General features: G+C 29.2%; 1 protein-coding gene and 1 long non-coding RNA gene across 2 annotated transcripts in view; one reads left to right on the forward strand and one right to left on the reverse strand.

Annotated features, from left to right (window-relative positions):
• LOC139427221 (uncharacterized) overlaps window positions 1-23,258 on the forward strand; it is a 423,254-nt gene that overhangs the window by 165,624 nt on the left and 234,372 nt on the right. The window lies entirely within an intron of this gene.
• LOC107449513 (probable protein phosphatase 2C 6) overlaps window positions 1-23,258 on the reverse strand; it is a gene marked incomplete at its 5' end in the record, with an annotated part of 30,394 nt that overhangs the window by 2,196 nt on the left and 4,940 nt on the right. The window contains 8 exon segments of the mRNA XM_043048465.2: window positions 305-389; window positions 5,268-5,394; window positions 6,478-6,709; window positions 13,473-13,524; window positions 13,866-13,921; window positions 19,152-19,198; window positions 19,610-19,660; window positions 21,759-21,914. Of these exon segments, the coding sequence (XP_042904399.1) occupies window positions 305-389; window positions 5,268-5,394; window positions 6,478-6,709; window positions 13,473-13,524; window positions 13,866-13,921; window positions 19,152-19,198; window positions 19,610-19,660; window positions 21,759-21,914 (806 nt within the window).

Genomic DNA, 23,258 nt, shown 5'->3' on the forward strand with positions numbered 1-23,258 from the left:
CAAATTTTTAAAATATTTGGTTACTAAAACCTAAGCAATACCTATCTTTTAGTCTGAAATTTATACTCATTCCATAAATTTTTTTAGGGAATTTCCAAGATAAGTGGCTTCTTTAACCCTGAACTCTCTGTTACTGTTTCAAGTTACTTGAGAGTGCTTTATCAACTCTAAAGAGATTAAAGACTTGGAGGAAGGTGATCAATTAGCAATGCACTACACCATCTGCGTCAAGATTTATTTCCATGCTCTTTGCACACAACAAAAGAAAGAAAATAATAAACATTTCCGAAATGGAGATACTAACTTCTTCAGAAATTATCCTCAAATTTTCTTCTTCTTTAAGTCTCATAGTAATGAAATCAACTACTTCTTGACTTGACATTGAATTCCTAAAACACAAAATTTTCACTATAAAATTATTGAAACAGGAGATTCGAAGAAAGTCACACTCATACTTTGCACTTTCTATTTATTTCTGTAATATTTGACAACTTTGCAACAAAAATATACTGTTCAGTAAAGAGAACTTTTTTTAAAATTGAATTTGTAATAAAAGTTACTTTTTATATAAGAGTTTATTTTGCCTTCGAAACCTAAAAGAAAATCAAACAACATTTGATAATTTATTTGAAATTAGGTTTCTATGTTACTATGTTAGTAAAGAAAAAATGCATGTGATGAATAGTGTAGTCTGTTCTGCAATGCTGTACAATATTTAGTACTCAAAACGTTCACTGCCGATCACACGGCAGCGTGTGGTGATGTCTCAGTAGCCAGTCACGTGTTGGCGAGGGAAAATCTTTTACTGATTATTCATTCTCCTGTTCATTTAGCATTGGATCAGTATTTCTGCTGGTATTGGCATGGAGTGATGATTATAAACTATATATATATAATTAAGGTTTCGAAATTAATATTTTATTTTTTATTGAAAAAATAATCTTGTGATATGAGTTATATAGATGATACTGCAGGGCCTTCACGCCCAAAAAAAAGAAAAGTTCAAAATAAAAAGGTCCTAACGATTGAAGAAATAGCAAATTAGTTGGCTGAGCTATCGGATGAGTACCCGAGTGACTTTAGTTATAACAGTGACAACGAATTTGTACCTCCCACTAATGCCCATGGTATTTCAGATTCTGATGATGACGATGAAGAAGAGCGAATCGTGCAAGAGGCTGCAAGCTAGCAGAATGATTCAGCCATGGTGCAAAAGCTAATTTCGGAAAACGATTCAACATCAATGAAGAAATTTCCTTCCATAAAATCCGAGTGTTTGCTCCAACCGTTTCAGGTAATAATCCTATAGATTTCTTTTGCCATTTTTTCACCGACGATATCTTGGAGGAAATAGTCGCTGAAACTAGTGATTATGCTCATAACGTACTTTTTCACCGTGAAAAAAAGAAACATTCTCGAATCTATTCCTGGAAGGACACCACAAAAGAGGTACTCTTGGTATTCGTGGGATTGATTTTACATATGGGAACTATACAAATGAACCGTATACAAGATTATTGGAAAACAGGTTCACTGTTTGGTTTACTTGCATTTTCAGAAAATATGAGCAGGAATCGGTTTTTGTTGTTACTGAGGGCATTGCACTTTGCAAAAATCCCAGAGCAGAATACAGAACCTCCAAAGGAACGACTGTATAAAATAAGAAATATGGTGAATTTGTTCAAAGTGAGAGTATCTGAAATATACTATCCAGGGCGTGAGATTAGTTTAGAGGAATCAATGCTACTGGACGGCTTATATTCAGACAGTATATACCAAATAAACGTCACAAATATGGCATCAAATTGTGCATAACAACCCCTCATGGCATAGTTCTGAAATTTATGGTATACACAGGTATGTTGGATGATTCAGGTGGAACAGGACAGACACAAAAAGTTGTTATGAATTTACTTGAGGGAATGCTGGATGTAGGACCTAGCGTATTTATGGATATTTATTATAACAGCTATGATCTTACAAAATGTCTTGCAGATAGAAAAGCTCATTGCACTGGGACAATCAGAAAGAACAGGAAGACATTTCCGAAAGATGTAAATGAAAAAAAACTGAAGAAAGGGCAAACTGTAGCAAAGTATGCTAATGGTGTGATGATTGCAAAGTGGCAAGATAAGAGGGATGTCACTTACACTTCCAATGAATATAAAATTATATGGTGGAAAAACAAAAGAGGTGAAGTTATACCAAACCTCTACCTGTAATTCAATACAATAAATTTATGGCCTTGTGGGAGAAAAACAATTAGGTGACCCACAAAAATATTTGTGCATATTTTGCAAATAACAGGGATGCGAGTAGTCAGAAAGTAAAAAAAGAGGAAATCCAAGAATGAATATATATATATATATCCAAAACATTTGACAAAAAAGTGCAATTTTCAAATTTGTAAACCATGTGATTATAAATCCTGATGAATAATTTTAAAATTGTATGAATATATGAATATGAATTAAATGCATGATTTTAAATTGAGAGAATATGAATCCTGATATGAGTTTTTAAATCACGTGAATATGATCATCGAATACATCGAATTTAAAAAATTCGAAAATACAAATCATGATGCGTAATTTTCAGATCACGTAAATACGAATAACGATGCACAATTTTTAAATCGCTCGAATGTAAATCCCAATGTCTAATTTTTAAAGCAAGTATGAATACGAAAATCGATGTTTGATATTACAACCCTAAAAACGAATCACGAATTGGATTTTAAGCTCGCGTAAATACAAATCGCTACATAGGGTTTTAAAAGCATGTCAATACAAATCACAACATGGGATTTTTAAATCTCGTAAATAAGACTCGCAATGTATGATATTTAATTCGCCTGAATAAGAATCGCAATGTTGAACTTTTAAATCAGGTAAATAGGAAAATCAATGTTTGATAATAAAATCGCAATTTTAAATATGCATAAATACAAAACGCGATATTGGATTTTTAAATCCTGTAAATAAGAATCATAATGTAGAATGTTTAAATAGCGTAAATAGGAATCGCAATGCGCAACTTTTAAATCAGGTAAATACGAAAATTGATGATCGGTATTAAAATCGCGTGAATAAGAATAGAGATATATGCAGAGTCTGGACTTGGGATTTCTAAAAGGCTTGTTTGTATTGTTTTTGTTTAGACATAATAAATAAAAATTTACAAGATTAATTGAATGAGCAAAAAAAAATTTTTCACCGCAAATCCACCTCCATTTTTTTCCCCGTTTGCTCTCACGCCAGAAAACAGGAAGCAGTGACATCTGAATTGCGAAAATACGAGTTATCCGGCAGACGGATAAAAATACGGAAAATCTTATTTCTGTAAGTAAAATCGTAGAGAATAGCTAAAATAAGTAAAAATGCAGAAGGGTTAGCAGCTAGGACGTAGTTTGAATTTTCTGTTTATCTTCGAAAACCGTAAATAAATATATTTTATTTCAACGACTAAATTTTTTAAAAAAAGCGGGATATTCATTTTTAAAAAAAAGAAACTTTTAAAGAATCGGAGTTTTTGATAAAAAGGCTGAAATTCAAGAGAAAAAAGCGAAAAAGTGGAAATCTGCTAAAAAGAGGAAAAATCTCATCCCTGTGTAAAGGTCAACCAGTTTTATCCCAAGGAAATGATTTTCAGAGAAACTTCAGAGGGAGGAATGAGGACCTCAATACTTTTGCTCCGTGGAAAATTAAATCCCTCATAAAATATTTCAACTTGTGCAAAAAACAAATTTTTGCGGAAATTAGCACGAAAAATGGAAAAATCTGAAAAAAGGCGGAAATCTGCGAATCCACGGAAGAATCACATGCCTGAAATAATGATGAACGTTATCTATAATAAGTATTCCAATGAAAATACACCACTGCATGACTTTTGTTTATCCGTGATACGAAGTTTACTGAAACAGCCACCTGTTCTTTGCGCTCCTGTGTGTGATCAGTCTAAATCTGAAAATGTGCTGAGTATGCGGAAAGAGACAAAAGCTGGAAAGATTCTAAGAAAGCAATTCAAAAGTTGCTATTCCCAAGGGAAACATAAAGATACCATTTATATCTGCAAAGTTTGTGATGGATCTCCCGGTTATTGCTTGGATTGTGCGAAGATTACCCACAAATGAATGTTAAAAAATATTATTTTCAGTAATAATATCATTGTAACCAACTTATAATATTTCATTTATATTAAATATTTGTTAGTAATAAAGAATCATACAAAAATAATGCATTTTGAAACTTATTTTCATTATGTTGTTTGATTTTTACGCATCACACGCTAGCGCGAAATGTGGCATTTAGAAAATAATTTTACCTGTAATGCTTATCATGCGCTGGCGTGTGGTCAAAATATTCTATCAGGAAAGGCCTGCATATTACTCAGTAATCAATATGACGCACATAATTATGCTTTATTACAACTTTTCAATATATTTGTTATAAAAAGTAAATCTGCTTCTGGGAAAAACCCTCATCTACAGTGGGACAATAATTATCATCATATCCTCACCTGACCAGCAGCGAACGTATTAACCAGCATAGAACTAAACTTTAAAACTAGTACAATTTTTATGATGGGTGAATAAAGATACGATAATCTCGATTTTTGAGGAAAAATGACATGTCTTTCTTCTTGTTATTAGACTCGGAAGAATGATACGAAAAACGTGGAATTCCGGGAAACACCTGAAATACAATCACCCTTGGTTTGAATAATAAAGTATTCTTGAATATGAATTCCTCCTTTTGTGATTTTTATGCAACTAAAGATCACTCAACAATAAAAAAATTAACTATTTTATATGCTTCACAAATTAAAAGTAGTAAATGACTATGATGAACAAAGTGTGAAAATAGCAACTGCTTCAATTTACACAATGAAGTACATTGAAAAAAAAATTTGGTAATTTTTAATGTCTAAAAAATGATAAACTTTATAATTTTCATGTAGCAATATAATTATAATTATTGCGTAGCAATAGCCTTCAAATTTGCTCGAAATCTTGGGAAAAGTATAAATATGTAATATATCACTTATTTTTAAACATTTAAATGCATCCACCTGTCACTTAATATTTTTCAAGAAGATTAAAATCTTATAAAACATTTAGGTCAAATGACAACATTGCACGGTATGTTAGCTGAAATTATTATTATTTTTTTACTATAGAGAGTTGAAACACATGAATGTATAATAAATGCATTTTCCAATAACTAAAAACATTTCAAATAATAATAAATACGAAAGAAAAAACCTACCAAATACCATCAGAGGCAACAATAATGAATTCATCTTTTTCTTCAACAGCAAGAGTTGTTATGGAAGGTTCAACAGTAACACACTGCTCAAAAGGAGCTAAAGAAGCATCCTTATAATAAAAGTCACCTGGAAGGAAAGCAATATGATATACAAAATTTCGCTTTTGTAAATAATATTGTTCATTTCTTTAGTTTTTCTCAATTTTTGGTAAGCCTGTGTTGTAACTTCAAAGTCAAAAAATTAATAAATACATAAAAACTAAATCTAATTTCTACATCAAAGGTTGCACAACCAAAGGATCATCTGCCGGAATTAGTCCGTAAAATTCATTTAAACTTGGCCCCTGAAGTAATTCAAAAATTTTATGAAAAGTTCACATTTGCAGTAAATGACTATTTTAATTTCAAATTTTTTACTATGCATTTTTATACACTTTTCACAATAATTTGATTTGTTATCATGTAAGTATATTTATTTAGATTTTCATTAGATATTTTCTTTATTTTTGTTATCTACACTGATGTAAAAAAAATAGTCATAATAAGTTGGTATTATATCCTTCATGCACTTCTATGATAGAAGTTTTATTTTAATATTGGCCCTGAGCATTGTATTTTCAGTTTTTGAGGCACACTATCTGAAAACGTGCATCTCTATGTAAAATCAACCTATTGGTCAAATTACGAGCTAAGTTTTTTTTTAAATATAAGCCGTTATAACAGTGATAAATTACAGCCGTTTCAACAGTCAAAACTTATACTGCAACACTTTGTTATTTCTTTATTATACTGCTTTAAAAAATTATATGCTTAAATATTAAAAGTTTTTAACATTAATTTTTTTTTCACCCTTACTCATATTGAATAAAAAATATTTTCTGCTTGAATGAATAAAAATTTACAAGAAGGCTTGAAAAGATTTCAGAAATTTTATGAAACATAATTTTCATAAAGCAGAAATCATAAATTTCTCGTTAACTTAAAACAATACTTATACATTAGTATTTTAAGTTAACCAGAAAAGAATATTGAAATAATAAGCTGCTAAAAATCATATGAAAATTTCCATCAAATTTTTTCTAGCTATGTTCTTTTCACAAAATTTATCCAAATTAACTTTTTTAATTTTCAATATTCAACTAATTCGTTGCTAAAGGCAGCTAGGCATGAATTTTTAATCTTTTTTTAAAAAAAAAAAAAAACAATTTACCGAATGCTCTAGAAAGGTTAAGGCTTTTATTAATACGTCCCTCAGAAACAACTGATCCAGTAGCATTTATCCTTTTCATTTCTTCAGGATCATCGGGTTTGTGATCAATAGACAAATCAATTGCTTCTCCACCTCTGGACAATACACACCTTGAGTCTCCAACATTGGCACAATAATAGTGTTTACTTCCAATCAAAAGCACAGTACCAGTAGAACCACTATGTACTCCAGGCTATAAAAATTATCATAATGAAAGTAATAAACCTTCCTAGTATTTTTTCACTTATATTTTTATATCTCTTTGGGGAAAAAAAGACCATAAGCAGCATAAAATTGAAAAACATGAAAATCATAATTTGGTCCACTTTATAAATTATTAAATTTAATAAAATCTAAGCATTGTAAAATACAGTATAAATTTAGTACTCAATCCTTTCATGCTTAACAACTAACCTATATTTGTGATATAACACATTATTGAAAACTTAGGAATCGGGAGAAATAAGTAAACAAGGTTTATTGGAGAGTAGAAACATCCAAAAGTAGTACAAGAGTTAACTCGATCAGCATCAGGAAACAGCACAGAATTACACTTCTACAGCAGTAGAAGAGTTGAGGTTCATAAGAATATAACTAGTAGCCCGTGGAATCAATTAACTATGTTAACCTGGCAGATCTGAAGTTTTGTATTACTAGCACAAATATCAGATTCCTGGAATTTTAAGCACTTGGAGTCATTACTCAAGACAGAGAACAGCGGGCTATCATATTTCAACAAATTCTATCTAACAATGTCTTTTTTGTTGTTGTTAATACTTAATTCATATTAGTAGAGAGCAATATGGTGAACAAAAATTTTAATCTCAGTAGAATATCACGCCAACAGGACTTATGCAAAGTAACAATATAATACCAAAAGCTAAGGAAGAGAGAGTTACTTGGCTTTTAACCGCAATCTTATTTGTATTACGTCAATGTCAACTACTAACACATAAAAATAAGTATTAAAATTCACTTAATAAAAATAAATGCTATTTCTCCTTCATGATATACAAAGCAACAAATCTGCCTTAGGTGATTTGCTTTACAATCACTAAATAAATGTAAACAAAAGAATTTAAACGAAATCCCTTATCTGATAAGTAACATTAGTAGAGTGACGCTTTTGAGTTTGCCAAGTAACAAAAAGTTACATACAATCAATCTAAATTATTATGTAAAGTAAAATCTGGATTATTTGAAGTAACTAGATCTTTGCTTATGAAAGTTTTAACTATCTGTCAAAAACCTAGGTGTTGTTAGGTATAGCGCCACTAAGTAAAACATGGAATAGATGCTGCCCTTGGGTTTCCAAGAAGTTTTTCCAAAATTTATTGAACTAGATCAATCGGTTTTGCTTCAAATGCAAAATAATTATCCTTAGAACAAGACTTTCAAATAATCAAAGATAAATTAACCTGATGTATAAACTGAAATTAATTCAATTTGCTTCAAGAACATACTAATGTGCCTTTAAATATGATGAAGTACCTGTACTTTATAAAACATTAGGGCTCCTAATTAGCCTGTTACAAATATTTTTTTTATTTACATGAAATTATTATCTTGGTCTTATTAATAAAACTTCCATTCCAAGTGCTTCGCATTTATTATGATACTAAGTTTGCATTTTTTAAATTATCAAGGCTGATTACAGAGATTTAAATCACTCTCATTTTTTATTCATGAACTTCAAGAACCAACGGAAAGTTAAAAGACGTAAAAAGTTCTAAAGTTATTCATCTGTCTTTTGATAAAATAACAACAGGACATAAGAAAGTAGACCAATAACGTAGACCTAAAAAATATTTTTAAGGACAGAAAAAAAATTCCGATTTTCGTCTTCGAGTCAGTCTTGTTTCCGTCCGCGGACATTTTCGAAGGACGGAAGACTTGCACCCATATCCCACCTAAGTGCCAAACAATTTTCCAAAGGAATATTTTTCAATTTAAGTATTCAACACTAAAATTAAGTATTTAACACTAAATTTCCAATGCTCTGTCCTGCAGAGCTTTAGTCTAAAGTCGGCACTGCAAGCAGCGATACTTTGATTCTGCCCGCTTTTGTATCGAAGTTACACACAACTATAGGGTAGAGTTACGCATCTGTACTGTTGCTGCCATCAGTAGCTGCAGCATCCATTTGTTTCTGAAGAGATTCAACAATTGAAACATTTTTAACATCCACAATTTTTGATACAATAGCAGCAGTTTTTGTTCATCCTGCACCATATTTTTTTTGCAACATTGTTTTTTGGGAATATTCTCCTTAAAAATGGGCCCGCATGATCTGCGACACTAATAGGTAGATTGTGTTCTACAATGAACGACGTAGAATACACTTCGGCCCCTATTACATTGTCATCACTTCCAGGGGCAAAATATAGTGCGGCTTTGAGGGGAACAGCTCCCAACAAAAAGTCTGGGGCTGTCTGCTGCTATGGTAACGAAAGAGGTAACATTTCTAATGGGGGTGTAATGGAGAAATGAAGGAGTCGTTGGTCTACCAGATTGGCTGCTTTATCCGCTTCCAAGAAACCTATTCAAATTAATATTTCAACAATCTTTTGCTTTCTCTCAGGAAGAAAAAATAATATAGGCTTTAAACGAAACCATATTTTCATTTATACTTTTACTGGTGTAGTGTTGCTACAACTCTCTTTCCTTTTTATGACAATCAGTGAGCCTATTTCTGCCCTAACTGTCTGACAGTTTTAGATAGCCTCTCTGTAAATAAATTAAGCAGTTTTGGTCTGCCAATTTCTGTGTAAGGGTTGAAAACCTGTGAAGAGGGGCAGGAGAGAGGTGAGGAAGAGAGGGGAGAGGACTGGACTAGCTGCTAGAAGAAGTGGAGAAAAGGATTTTTGGTAGAAAATTCTGAAGAATAAAGATACATCTACCCTGAAAGAATGGCTGCAACAGGACTGAACAATTAAGATAAATCCAGCGAATAATATCCTGCCACTTACAAATAGATCATCAGCTCCTCAACATTTTTAAGCAATTACACTGGATATGCGTTAATTTATTTGGAATTCACCTGTTATTTATTTATTGGAAATAATTTTTTTTAATGGTGGTTAAAACATTTTTGTAATCAACCTCTTTTGTCTCATGAAAAAACTTTTGAGATTATTTCTCTGTTTCGGTCAAAAATTTTTTCTCTGATAAAGAAAAATATTTATCCTTCCTTTAATCGCTACATTCAAAAGGCATTTGATTTAGGTTTCTTATACGCAGTTTCTCTTTTTTCATGCGATTAATTTATTATTTGTTGTTAAATACATAAAACTGGAATAAGCATTTCATAAACTGAATACATCATGTCATTTCATTCTTGTCTAAGACTTGACATAATTGTAAAAATATGACTCTACGGAAATGATGTTTAAAATCTATTAAATTTTATTACTATTCCAAAGATAAATAAAAAACTAAAATTTTATGTATGATTTTGATATCAAAACTTATAATTAAATTAACATTATTATATAATTATTAGTTTGCCGTTTGTTTTTAAAAAAAGTAATTTCAAATTTGTATTTAATTTTTTGCATTATAATTTTTGTTTGTATAAAAAAGAATCTTATTTTCATACAGCTTCTTAATACAATTTATTAAATGATCGGATAAAGCATTTACACTTCATACAGAAAATTCATTAACATTATTTCTGACATTTTTTTTATCTTTGAAATTTTAAGGACTAAAACTTTAAAAAATATCTAACTGAGAAAAAGAAATCAAAATTTAAAAATTAATTAAATTAATCAATTTAAAAGTTAAAAACTCGTTCAAAACATATCTACAAGAATAATGTCTTATGCGACTCGAAAAGCAACTTTTTGCTTCAAATATTTTGTTCTTATTTTAAATTTTATAATACTTAGTGATTCTTACTTTAACTTTTTTAATATTGTAGATTTAAAATAAATAAATAAATAAGTAAATAAAAAAGAAACTTCTTAGTTATAATGTTTTAGTCTTTTTAAAAAATATTTAATTTTGTTAAAAAACTAAGAATTTTGAAAAGTTAAAAAAAGAGTTAAAGAATATTAAAAAAAATTAATGAGACAAAAATAAAAGCAAACAAGATAAAATTAACAACGATTAAAAGAAGAAAAAAAACTCTAAACAAGCTTAAAACTAACAACGATTAACGATTAAAATAATCACGAAAAAAAAATCTTTTAAACACTAAGAAAGAAAGACTAGTTCTCTAGGTCTGCCACTAATACTAGGGAAGGAGAGTAAAGATTCTCCAACTTGTGCCAAAGCCAAGATCATTACATAACTTGTCACTTTCACTCCACACCCCTATTAGAAGTGACCTACCCTCGTATCTATAGTTCCCGCCAATACGCGAGACAGGTGTCTGGAGCTGTTCTCCTGAAAGCCGTACTATACTTGATAATGTTTTTGTTTTTATTAACCAAATCCGCCAAATCCTTATGTCTCTTTGTGCATTTTAAAATCTGCTATCCCCATGTGCTATTTTAAAATCTTGTCTGCAAACAGTACAAAACGCATAGTACTGCGATTTGTTGGACTAAAATATGCAAGGAATGCTTTTAGAATAAGAATCTTAAAATATCTGATAGTAAACTTTAAGAGACATTACAAATTTTAAAACAAAATCATGCCACAATCCAAGTGCACCAAATGGCAAACTCAAATAACATTGATGTTGCCTAAAAGCACTTTTAATCAAGAAACTCCGTAATCTAGGGGTAAAATGAGTTAGCAATGCTTATCCATTGATATTGCAGGTCATGTGATCTCATACATCAGAGGTCTAACTGGCTGATTTTGCCGAAGTGCATATTTTCTCTAATTGGTTACAGATTGTTTGCGTTTCACGTGATTAGCTCCCAAAACCAACCGCAATCCGATTACAACTTCTCTGGGACAAGTTTTCTTTTCTTTTTTAGTGAAGATTTAAAAGTTTGTAATCATTTGAATTCGCAATTTAAATAAGCATATTGTCAATTTTTTTTCCTCCTTAAAAATACAACTTCAGAACTGTAAATAAATACACTACAGTCAGGGATGAGAGTAGTCAGAAAGTAAAAGAGAGGAAATCCAAGGGAATTAATAAATAAATAAAATAAAAAAATTATATATATAAATATATATATATATATATATCCTAATAATAAAGATATAAAAATTTTTGTATTTTATTTTCTTCAATGGAAATTGCTCTCTTTAATTTCGCCAAAAAAGTGGATTAAAAAGATTTTTTCTACACAGATGTTATTAGCAGCCCTTTTCTTCTGTATGTCTAAATTTAGATACCATAAGTCAGTACTAAGCGTTCAGCAATTTCTTAAAGTAGTAGTTACGCATTTTTCGATGCGTATCTATCTAAAGAACACTGATGGAACTTACATTATAAAATTACGGTAAAATAACCGGCAGTAATCTGACTAGCTGCAATCTCCAACAAGCGGTANACGATATTGGATTTTTAAATCTCGTAAATAAGAATCATAATGTACGGTATTTAAATAGCGCAAATAAGAATCGCAATGCTCAACTTTTAAATCAGGTAAATACGAAAATCGATGATTGATATTAAAATCGCGTGAATAAAAATCGAGTTATTTGCAGAGTCTGGACTTGGGATTTCTAAAAGGCTTGTTTGTATTGTTTCTGTTCAGACATAATAAATAAAAATTTACAAGATTAATTGAATGAGCAAATAAATATTTTCACCGCAAATCCACCTCTATTTTTTTTCTATTTGTTTTCACGCCAGAATACAAGAAGCAGCGACATCTGAATTAGGAAAATACTGTTGAAAAATAGGGGCCAGCTTACTAAGTATAAGATATTGAAGACATCTACTACTACTCAAGAATTCACTTAAAGAAACTGTACAACTAAGAAACTGTACAACTATATTTATTGAATATAAGTCTTTAAATATAAAGTAAGAAAAACTACATTCAATTAAACTAAACAGAACTCTTTAACATCACATAGCTCTCTCTAAACATAACATAAGAGAAGAAACATCTTCTATCCAAAGCTGAGATATAACTGACTAAAAACAGAAAAACCCACTTCCTTCTAGCTGAGATAACAGGAAGTGACCCAGCCAAGAGGAAAATACTGCCCATCTATTTGTTTACATTTTCCAACAAATACGAGCTATCCCGCCGTCGGATAAAAAATACGGAAAATCTTATTTTCTGTGCGTGAAATTGGAGAAAATAACTAATATAAGTTAAAATGCGGAAGGGTTAGCAGCTAGGACGTAGTTTGAATTTTCTGTTTATCTTTGAAAATCGTAAATAAGTATAATTATTTTACTTCAACGACTGAATTTCAACAAAAAAAAGCGGGATATTTATTGAAAAAAAAAAAAAAAAACGAAACTTTTAGAGAATCTGAGTTTTTGATAGAATGGTTGAAATACGAGAGACAAAAAAAATCTCATCCCTGTATAAAGGTCAACCAGTTTTATCCCAAGGAAATGATTTTTAGAGAAACTTCAGAAGGGGGAATAAAGACTTCAATAATTTTGCTCCATGAAAAATTAAATTCCTCATAAAATATTTTAACTTGTGCAAAAAAAAAATTTCAGTGGAAATTAACGGGAAAATTGGAAGAAAAAAAAAGCAGAAATCTGCGAATCCGCGGAAGAATCTCATCCTTGTACAGTATCATTTTAAAGCTAGTCCATATGATTGAGTAAAATACAGTACACTGTTCTGTGAAACCGTACAAGTTTTCAGGTTTGCATCTGTTTTCCTAAAAAGTTGAAACAGTTTCATTTAAAAAAAAATAATAAAAATTTTCAAAGTCTGCCTATTATTGAAAAGAAACAGTGCTGGTTATCTAATTGGCTAATTTTACACAGTATAAAATTATTTACTTTACTTATAATGGATAATTGTAGATTTTATTTAAAAAAAATATCTACAATTATCATAAATAAAACAAAATACCTCTAAGTTCTCCATATCTTCAAATGTTTCTTCATCTCCACTTTCACTACTTCTGTTAAAGGGAAAATATACTTTCTATATTCAAAATTGAATTCAAAAACTATAAATGTGGATAAATCTATAATCATAGAGCTATAAAAATGCAAAATTTCTAGAATACAGGACCAAGTTTTAGGAAATTGCATGTTTTGGGATGGCATTACAGATATGTGAAGTAGCGTAACAAATATTAGCCTTAATAACAATATAATAAAACAAATGCCTTTATTATGTAACATGTCTATTATGTAGGCATATATGAAATAAGATTTTTGTATTAGATCCAATGTTGTAGTTAATTGTTCTTTATAGGGTTAACAAAGAAGCCTAAATTTATAAACAATGTTAACTTACGATTCTTCATCTTCAACATCAAAATCATCATCTTCTGGGTCAGAAGTTTCTAAATCCTAATAAAACAAATATTTAATTTTAAAAGAATAATAAACATACTGGAAAAAGACAAAAACAAACTTTTGGTTGCAAATAAGAAAATCATACCTGATGTTTAAAAATAAAAAGAGAAAAAATATTTATCACAACTCTTTCCTTAATGGGAACTATTGTCTAACAGTTACAGAATCATAAATCTGAGTCTTGCAAGGGCCTTAATGAAGTAAGTCAATCATGCAATCATAGGTGATTAATACTAGCTTTAACTAAATTCATTTACTCGAATACTAATTTTCACAATAAACTTGCTCTTTCTTCCTTCCTCATTAAAGGTGCACTCTTACTTGTTATCATTCCAAAGCATCTAGAATTCCTTGATGTTTTGCATATTAATTGTAAAAGATTTTAGATCTGTAGATTTTATTTTTTATTCTATCAGCATTTCTATAATTCACAATTTTTTTTTTTTTTTGATTTAGAAAAGTTACCTGAATTTAAAGTCAATCAAGAGAGTTATTAGAAGTTATAACATTTAGATTTTTAAAAAAAATCACTTCCACAAAGAATAACTTACTTATTAAAAAAATGTAGAAGTTCAGAAGATTCCACTCGATTTCCAGCAGGATACAATTTGTAAAAACGCAAATACTATAATAATTTTACTTTTGAAACACTCCAGGTGATACCCTCGGTGAAAATAAAATGGTTTTGCTCTGCAACCTTAACAATTAAAATTAACACTGTGAAAATTATAAATGAAAAATTTAAACTTGATTATAGACTGGGCTTAAAATATCATTCAGACAAAAATAAGGGTGTAATCTTACATTTTAAGTATATTTAAGTCAAGTTCTGATAATCAAAGCTAGGCCTGATGTGTAATGACTCCAACAATATGTGTTACTAGAAGGAAAAGAGGAGAATTTACCAGATAAAAAAAAAAAAAAAAAAAAAAAAAAAAAAAAAAAAAAAAAAAAAAATTAAATTTTATAAGCATATTGACTTACATAAGTTGCAATATAGTACAGAAAATGCAAAATCTATAAGATATAAGTGGGACACAATATTGTGTCAAAAAGCTATAAATCAATTATAAAAGCAAATTCAGTTCAGGATTAGTTATTCTAATGATGGATTTAGGAACCTTTCTTCACATCTAAAAATTTCATTAAAAGAACGTAAACATGCAGTGTGATTTTTCAATCAACTTTATAATATTCTCATTCACATGAATTCTTATCACAATTTTAATGTTTGAAAAGGAATTATGTTCACGAATTACCTCTAAATCTTGTGCAAACTAATCCATTCCTTCTTATTAAAGAAAGCGAAAAGTTTTGGGTCACAAGCTCAATAAAAATCATTTGCATTATTATTTTATTTTTTACTCGTGAATAGAAACTGCTTATTGCTAGAACTTAACTTTATTTACAATTATGATAAAGAAGATAGTGAATGTATAGATTTTTTCTTGTTAATGAAGTATTTTGTAACTTAAATTATGAACATAACTACAGACGTGCCAACCTGGGAAAACGAAAAAACAGCAGGCTTTCAAAAGGAAGAGAGAAATGATCACGCAACAGTGAAACATGCAAAATAAGACAAAAGTTTTTAAGAAAAAGATTTGTAAATAACAACACTTTAGTCTTAAAGGAGACTTTATTCAGTACATAAAGAATAATTTAAGTAATTGTACATAATGTTAAAATTATATATCAAAATTAAACAACTGTCAATATTAATATCTATAATACTGAATAGCAACAACAGTAAGTAAATTTATTTAGCTAATTCATAAATTGATTCAAGATAGTGATCTTTTATTTAAAAATAAATAAATAAATGGGCTAAACTATGTTATTTTTAAAAAATATAATAAATAAAAGTTTAGGTGACTAAATCAATAACTTTCTTTAAATGGAAAATTAGAAATTTCATTTTTAATAAAAAATACTTTAGATTGATGATCAAAATTTTTAAGAAATTAAAATGTGCAGAAGGCACAATTCAATCCTCTTTCAGAAACAATAATTTCAAGAAATTCTTCCGAATAAGCTTGGTTGAAAGAAGTTAAATATTTCTTATTAAGTTCTTTTCCTGCCATTATATATTTTCACAAAAAAAAAACTAACAAGACAGAAGAAATCATAACAACAAACTCAGATTTGAAGTGTCTGATATTGAGGGTTGGCACGTCTGATAACTCTATATTAACTTGTAGAAAACAGTTGTAAACATTAAATATAATGGTGTTGTCAATTTGTATTTATTCAACCTAACCCACATAGGACACAATTTAAATATAACTATTATTATCTGATTGGACTTCATATTTAACATGGAGGAAAGTACAAATGGCAATTAAATTCTTCAAGATAACGTAAGTTTAGAAGTAAAAAAGGCGGCAATATAACCAATTTTTTGGAGACAAACCTAATTTGCCAATTTGAGGTACAGTTTGCTAATTGCAATATTACTCATGATTTAACTCTTTTCATTCTGAAGCACTGCTGAAACACACTGCCAAGCAGTGTTACATTTTCGCAGGCCCTTTGATGCATAGAGGGAATCAACCGTAGAATTATAAATCAGGCATGAAAGTGGACGAAAATAAAAAAAGTTGAACTTTTACAATGCAGTCACAGGGTGGGGGGAAGGGAGTATTCTATATAATACTGTTAGATCAATAAGATATATAAAAACATATTTTAACTCTGCCAGAATATTTTTATTTTATCAAACTTGCATTTATTTTTTCACCTGCATCGATCGTATGCATTTTGTGTTCGCCTTTCAAATTGACTACAGTTGTTAAAATATATTCATCTTACTCATAGCTGCTAACTTGTTAAAAACAAAAGTAGGAGCACAAAGCATAATAAGCCAATCAGAGGTGATTATGACACAAAGTTAAAAACAAAATATCATAAAACAAAATATCATAAATCAAAATATCGATATCAAAATATCTATATATTTATAAACCATACACATTTCATAGCTAACAACTTTTAGAGCAAACAGTTTTAAAACACTTACTAATGAAGAGTATCACATCTTTGTAGTAACTGTTTCAAGAAAAATCTTACTCCTTTCAAGAATCGAGATATTGGATTTTAAAAAAAACGTGAAAACGAATAGTTCAGTTGGATTTTAAAATTTCATGAATATGAATCGGTATATTAGATTTTAAAAAATCAAATTTAATTTAATTTTCAAATAGCGTAAATAATAATCACGTTGCATAATTTTTAGATCACGTATAAATACGAAAATCAACTGTGTGATTACGAACGTCAATATTGGATTTCAAAAATGGGTGAATACGAACCGCGACATTGGATTTTAAGCCCACGGGAATACGAATGACAACAGTGCATTTCTTTTTATCACTAAATCACTCAGTGCATCAAAGGCGACAGTGATTGGAATCATTGCGATTCAGTCACCTCTATTGCAACTGCTTATTCAAATTATGTGTTTCGGATAATTTTCTTATGAAATGATTCAGATCAGTGATTCAAATTATGCAACTTAGATCATTATTCGAAGTGATTCAGATCACTGATTTGAATCAAAAGCTTTAAAACATTATTCAGCTTAGATTCAAAGTAGAGTTGAACTTACCTTGCAATCTTTTTCCCATTACCAAAACGAAGATGGAAAAAAAAATGTTTTTTTTTCTTCTTGTTAATGAATTCTTTCAAGTAAATATATATTATTTAAATAAATTATATCTATTCCATTATATCTTTCGTATCATTATATTGTATATGTTGTTAAATGCCATAAATACTTTTAAATGTCATAATTTTTAAGAAACTAGAAAAAAAAATGAATTACTATTTTTTTCATTTATATTTTACCTGAATTCTTTGCATGAAAACTCTTAAGTCCTTAATAATAAATGCGTAAGAGTTTCTAAGGTTCTACAAGAAATTTTTAACTATATATGACACAGCATCACTGCGAAACAAAACTGAAATTTAAATCTATTTAGATAGAATCAATAGATTTGATCAATCCTAATTTGAATCAGTGTTGCAAGTTGATGATTCAAATAAGGAAATCTATTCAGTGAATCGAATCACTGAATTGAAAATCTAGTAAATATATACCTGTGCCTAAAACATTTTAATACAGTTCATTATATTCATATAATAAATAAAAATTCCATTGTAAAATTTAAATTCCTTGATATAGAATCTCCCTAATTCCAATTAACTCAGATTATAGGGACTCTACTACAGTGGAAAGTCGCTTATCCGGAATTGATGGGACTTCTGGAAGTCCGGATATTAGATTTTTCCGTATAATAGACCCCCAGGGTAAACAAAGCTTAAAACGATCAGAATCTAAGAAGCAAAAAATAAATGAACATTATTTTTCGGGCAATGTTTTAGTACTAGAATTATGTCCAATCAATCAAAAACAAAATATTAGAAAAAAATAATTATTGCTTAAAATATAGAAAACGAAAAATATTTGACAGTTATGAAAATATTAATTTTTCTCTCTGCCATTTTGAGCTAGAACGATTCAAGCAAGAAGGGGAAATTTCCATCATTCATAAGGGTGGGTAGGCGGAGGAGAAAAATTAATTTCCTTATTTGTCATTCAAGTTGAGCTAGGGGAAGTGACAAAGTCTTATTTTCTATCTGATCATTGGCTATCAATCAAGCATAAAGGCGTGGCATGCTGATTGGGTTCTCTTTATTTTTTCTTGTGCGACAGAAAGTGACTCCCCCTCCACGTTAACGTTTGCTGCGTTTACCCTTTTTCACAGTATTTCTTCTTTCCCTAACACTCTAATAAAAAGTTTGCAGGAAATGCCTCTTTTACTAGCCAGCTGCAAAGGAAAGAAGGGGGAGGGGACTCAGTTGTGCTCTTTTGAAAACAAATCTGCATTCCAAAGGAGGAGCGTCACTATCGGTCACTTGACGGTTGGTAGATCTTCTCTTCCTCTTTCTGGTGATTTATGGGTTCAATGCATAAATCACTAGAAGCTAGAAAAGGGAAAAAACTTGTCAAAAGACCTCTTTTTTTTAAGAGAGGGGAAGATGAAGATGTTTGTTTATTTTGATTCTTAAAAAGTGTCCGGGAAATCAACCCTACCAGAAAAGGGACGTCCAGATAAGGGATGTTACACTGTATAATAATTTCTGTTGGCATAAAAACTATCAAAAAATAATAAATGATTTCAAAATAACTAAAATTACTATAAAAACTAAACATTCAACTTACATCTTTAAGCAAATACTTTAAAGTATCCATTTGACAATCAGCATTATCTGTAAAGTAAAATAGAATTAGACATCAGGATGACGTCAAATGGATGGATCAAATTTTTGGATTGTTTAAATAATTCTTAAAAAAAAAAAAAAACACTCATATGAGTAATTTAAAAAATGGAATTGAATACTATGTTTGTTTATTATACATTAATATCAATGTCTATGTAAAGTACTCATAGTATGAATGGCTATGTCCTTTACATAGCTACGTTCATTTTTTTAAATAAGCATTTTAAGGTAATGGAAATAGTTCAAAATGCACATTTAAGAAAATGTTAACTACATTTTCTTAAACAGGCATTTTGAACTATTTCCATTACCTTAAATACCTAGCCATGTCCAAAATAAAAAGTTAATCCAAAATTAAAACATTTTCTTATCATCATAAGTGAATAATTTAATTCTCACCTTCAGTAGATGGATTTGCTTCTGATTCATCAACACTCATAGTTTCAACATCTACAAACAAGATTTAAAAGCAATGAGTTGAAACAAAAATAATTAAAATAATATCCTCATCCAAAACTAGCAAAAAAGGAGTGACAGAAATCTGCCAACAGTACCAGATTAATACAACAAAATACTTGAAGAAATTTTTTATTATTTATTTTAGAAGTTGAAATAGTCACAATTTTTTTTTTTTGTAAGTTATACAAATTTCATTATCACTTTAAACAATCGAGTTTTTAAAAGCACAAATTTCAAAGTGAAAACAAAATTAGTTGAACTATTCTCAGTAAAAAAAAGAAAAAAAAGTACCTTTGTTTAACATTCTGGAAGATATTTAAGTCTTTAATTTTTAAATAAATTCCCATCTACATTAGTTTTGAACATGCTTCAAAAAAAAAATTTATTTAAAAAAAATTTAAATGTAAGATGATTAAAACTCTGCAAAACTATTTATACACCTCTATTTTAAAATTTTAATGTTAAAATTTTTGAGGACTTTTTTTAAAAAATGTAATAAAGTCAGTTTAAAAAACTATTATAAAATTTATTACATAGTTATTTCCCAACTATTTAAGTTGGAAAATGGGGCTGCATATTGACCTTTCAAGAACAGTAGTTTGTATACACCATTCTCCACCTTTTTACTTCTATATTTTAACAGTTTTAATGAAGATTAGAAATAATTTAAAACATCAATTTTAAAAACCACTAAACCTGGGTTAGCAATTTCTTAACTCTTGCCAGTTTTAATTATAGAAAAAAAGTCAATTCACAGACATAAGAAACTTTTTAATAAATATTTGTACTATCAATCCATAATAAATAGATTAAAAAAAAAATATATGGAAAGTCCTATATCTGGAATTGACGGGACTTCAGTAAGTCTGGAAAATAGATTTTTCCAAATAATATATTTAAGGTAAACAAACATCAAAACTTTAATACAAATTAAACAATAATTAACGTCAGTTTCATTCAACGATGTATAAATCAATCTTGTATAACTAATCCCAATTTTGGCAGCTAATGTTGAAGATTTGCCCCTGGTTTTTAAAATCTCAATATTTTAATATGCCATTACAACAAACCACAAATTCTGAATCAAGCATTTCATTTAATTACTTCTCGACTCACTCAATTAATTTGGATTCAACCGTGAATTCGTGTGGTATACCTGATTGTTTTCTTACATTTTCATATGGATTTTAAAATTTTAATGTTTTAATACAATATTATTTCAGTCGGCAAAGTTTGAATCATGCATTTCAGAAAACACTTTGTTTACGCGCCTAATTACTGAAGATTCACCCATACTCACATGAGGATTTATGATCACATTTTTGTCAGCTGTTGCGTCAGATTTTAGCAATTTTTGATAGCTACATTATCACATTCTTACGCACTAGATTATAGACGCAAAACCATGCGATTTTATTGGTCACATTTTCGTTACTGCCATGGATTTTCACAATGTATTTAAAATCTTGATGATTTTTTTAATACAACATTGTTTTAGATTGATATATTTGAATCCCACATTGGAAGAAATCACTTTTTGAGGCACTGGATTAGTGGAAATTTTAATGTCTATATGGATACATGTTTAGGATTTCCATATAGTTTTCAAGATTTCGATTCTGATATGCTAATACTATTACAATCTGTATTTAGAATCATGCTTTTAAATAATCTCTATAATATGTTTAATGATGGGAAATGTTGGAAAGTCCAAAGTGTAAACAAATAGATGGACAGAGTTTTACCCTTTGCAGTGTCACTTCCTGTTGTGTCACAGCTTAGAGGAAGTGGGTGTTTCATTGTTTATAATTAGTTATGATCTGCTTTCGGTAGAGAGAGATATAGTTTTCTAAGTGTAGTTTTTGTGCTCCATCCAACAAAGTAGGAGCGTTCATATCAAAGTGGAGCATTTCTATCAAGGTAGGCGTGTTTGAACCGCATTCGAAAGTCACTTATGTGGGGCTAGGCTACCCATAATGTCAACCGTCTAAAGATACCTCCAGATAAAATCGAGCTAACATGTCTTATATGCTAGTGAATTGGAACTGAATAATTGTAGCAGCAGCTATGTTACGAGGTATAAACTTACCGTCTTGATTATCACTACTGGTGGCAATATCACCTTTGAGGCTGTTAAAATTTAAACTACAATCTAAAACATCTTTGCTACATCCAGCACCATCATTGTTAATTACTGCCATATTAAAAACTGCTTTTCTGTTCTTTTCAATATTGGCAATCGTAGCTACAAAAAAAAAAAAAATTAGTATGAAACAAACTATAAATAATGGTAAATAAGTAAAATTTACTAAACTTTCTTTTATTTTAGAAGTTTTCCAGAATTTCTACAGAAACAATCAAGATATAAATTTATTAGTTTTATCAAAGTAATAAAACATGATATATACATTTCAAACTTCTGTTTTATTTGTAATTTAATAATATTGTTCAGAATTATTTAGGTGTTTAATTCATGTCATTATTACTTAATTAGAAGTAGTTAATTGAATTGTCCAGTAAAAAGCTACAAATAGAACCAAAACATTCTTATTTATTAGCAGAGAGTAGATCCAAAGATTTAAACTTTTTTTTATGGATGACTTCAAATTTATCATGCCTATTGAAAAAAAAAATGGACACTTGTGCCCAGGGTAGGCTGGTTTAAACCAAATGATGAAAAAGAAAAAAAAAACTTTATATATAACTTTTTTGTAAAAAAAAACTTTACATATAATTATAAATTTACCATTATTTATATTAATACTTTCAGTTTGATTGTAACAGAATGAAAAAGTAGAAAGTTTCCTTACAATTTTAAGTTTCATTCCTAATGGGAACTCTTTTTATTTCCAATAAACAAATCTGCAATTTTTAAATGTTTACATCAAAATAGAAATAGCTTATCAAAAAAAAATATCTGTGTTAAACAGCGTTGGTATTTTGTTCGGAAGAAACCAATTTCTTCCAGAACAATGAAAGAAACTGTACAAAATGGAAGAAACTAAAAATGACCAATACAATTGTTTAACATTAAGTATTATAAGAATAACCCAAACAACTTAAATTTACTATAGTAACAGAAAGTTTAAAATGTAACATTTTTTTTTTTTAAAAGTCATTAGTTTTACGTAAAATTTTCAAATCAATGACTAATTCCAAGAATTTTTCATGACTTAACGAAGTTATACAAAAACACAGCAATAAATTTAAAAAAACAAAAACATAACATTAATTGAAATGATAGGTATAACCAAAACTGTTATACAGTGCATCTTCATATTTATAGATTTTAAATTTAAAAAACAGAGGAAAGAAAGAGCTGAAGCAATAAAATAACTTAAAAAAATACCAAAGCAAATGTTTTTTCTTCCTTTTTTTCAGCAGAATTATATTCTAAAGATATTTTTCTTGTTCATTGGAAAGGAAAGAAATACTCCTGATTTTTGTGTTCTCATTTCAGAATAATAAAAATTCGTCAATGACTGGCTTACTTCAGCTAGAATTTTAAATTGATAAAATAAAAAATAAAAATTCTGAAGTCAAAGTTCAAGGTTGCACATTCATTAAGAAGAAACAATATCATGAAACT

The sequence above is a fragment of the Parasteatoda tepidariorum genome, chromosome X2 (genome assembly GCF_043381705.1).
Source record: "Parasteatoda tepidariorum isolate YZ-2023 chromosome X2, CAS_Ptep_4.0, whole genome shotgun sequence".
Classification (NCBI taxonomy): domain Eukaryota; kingdom Metazoa; phylum Arthropoda; class Arachnida; order Araneae; family Theridiidae; genus Parasteatoda; species Parasteatoda tepidariorum.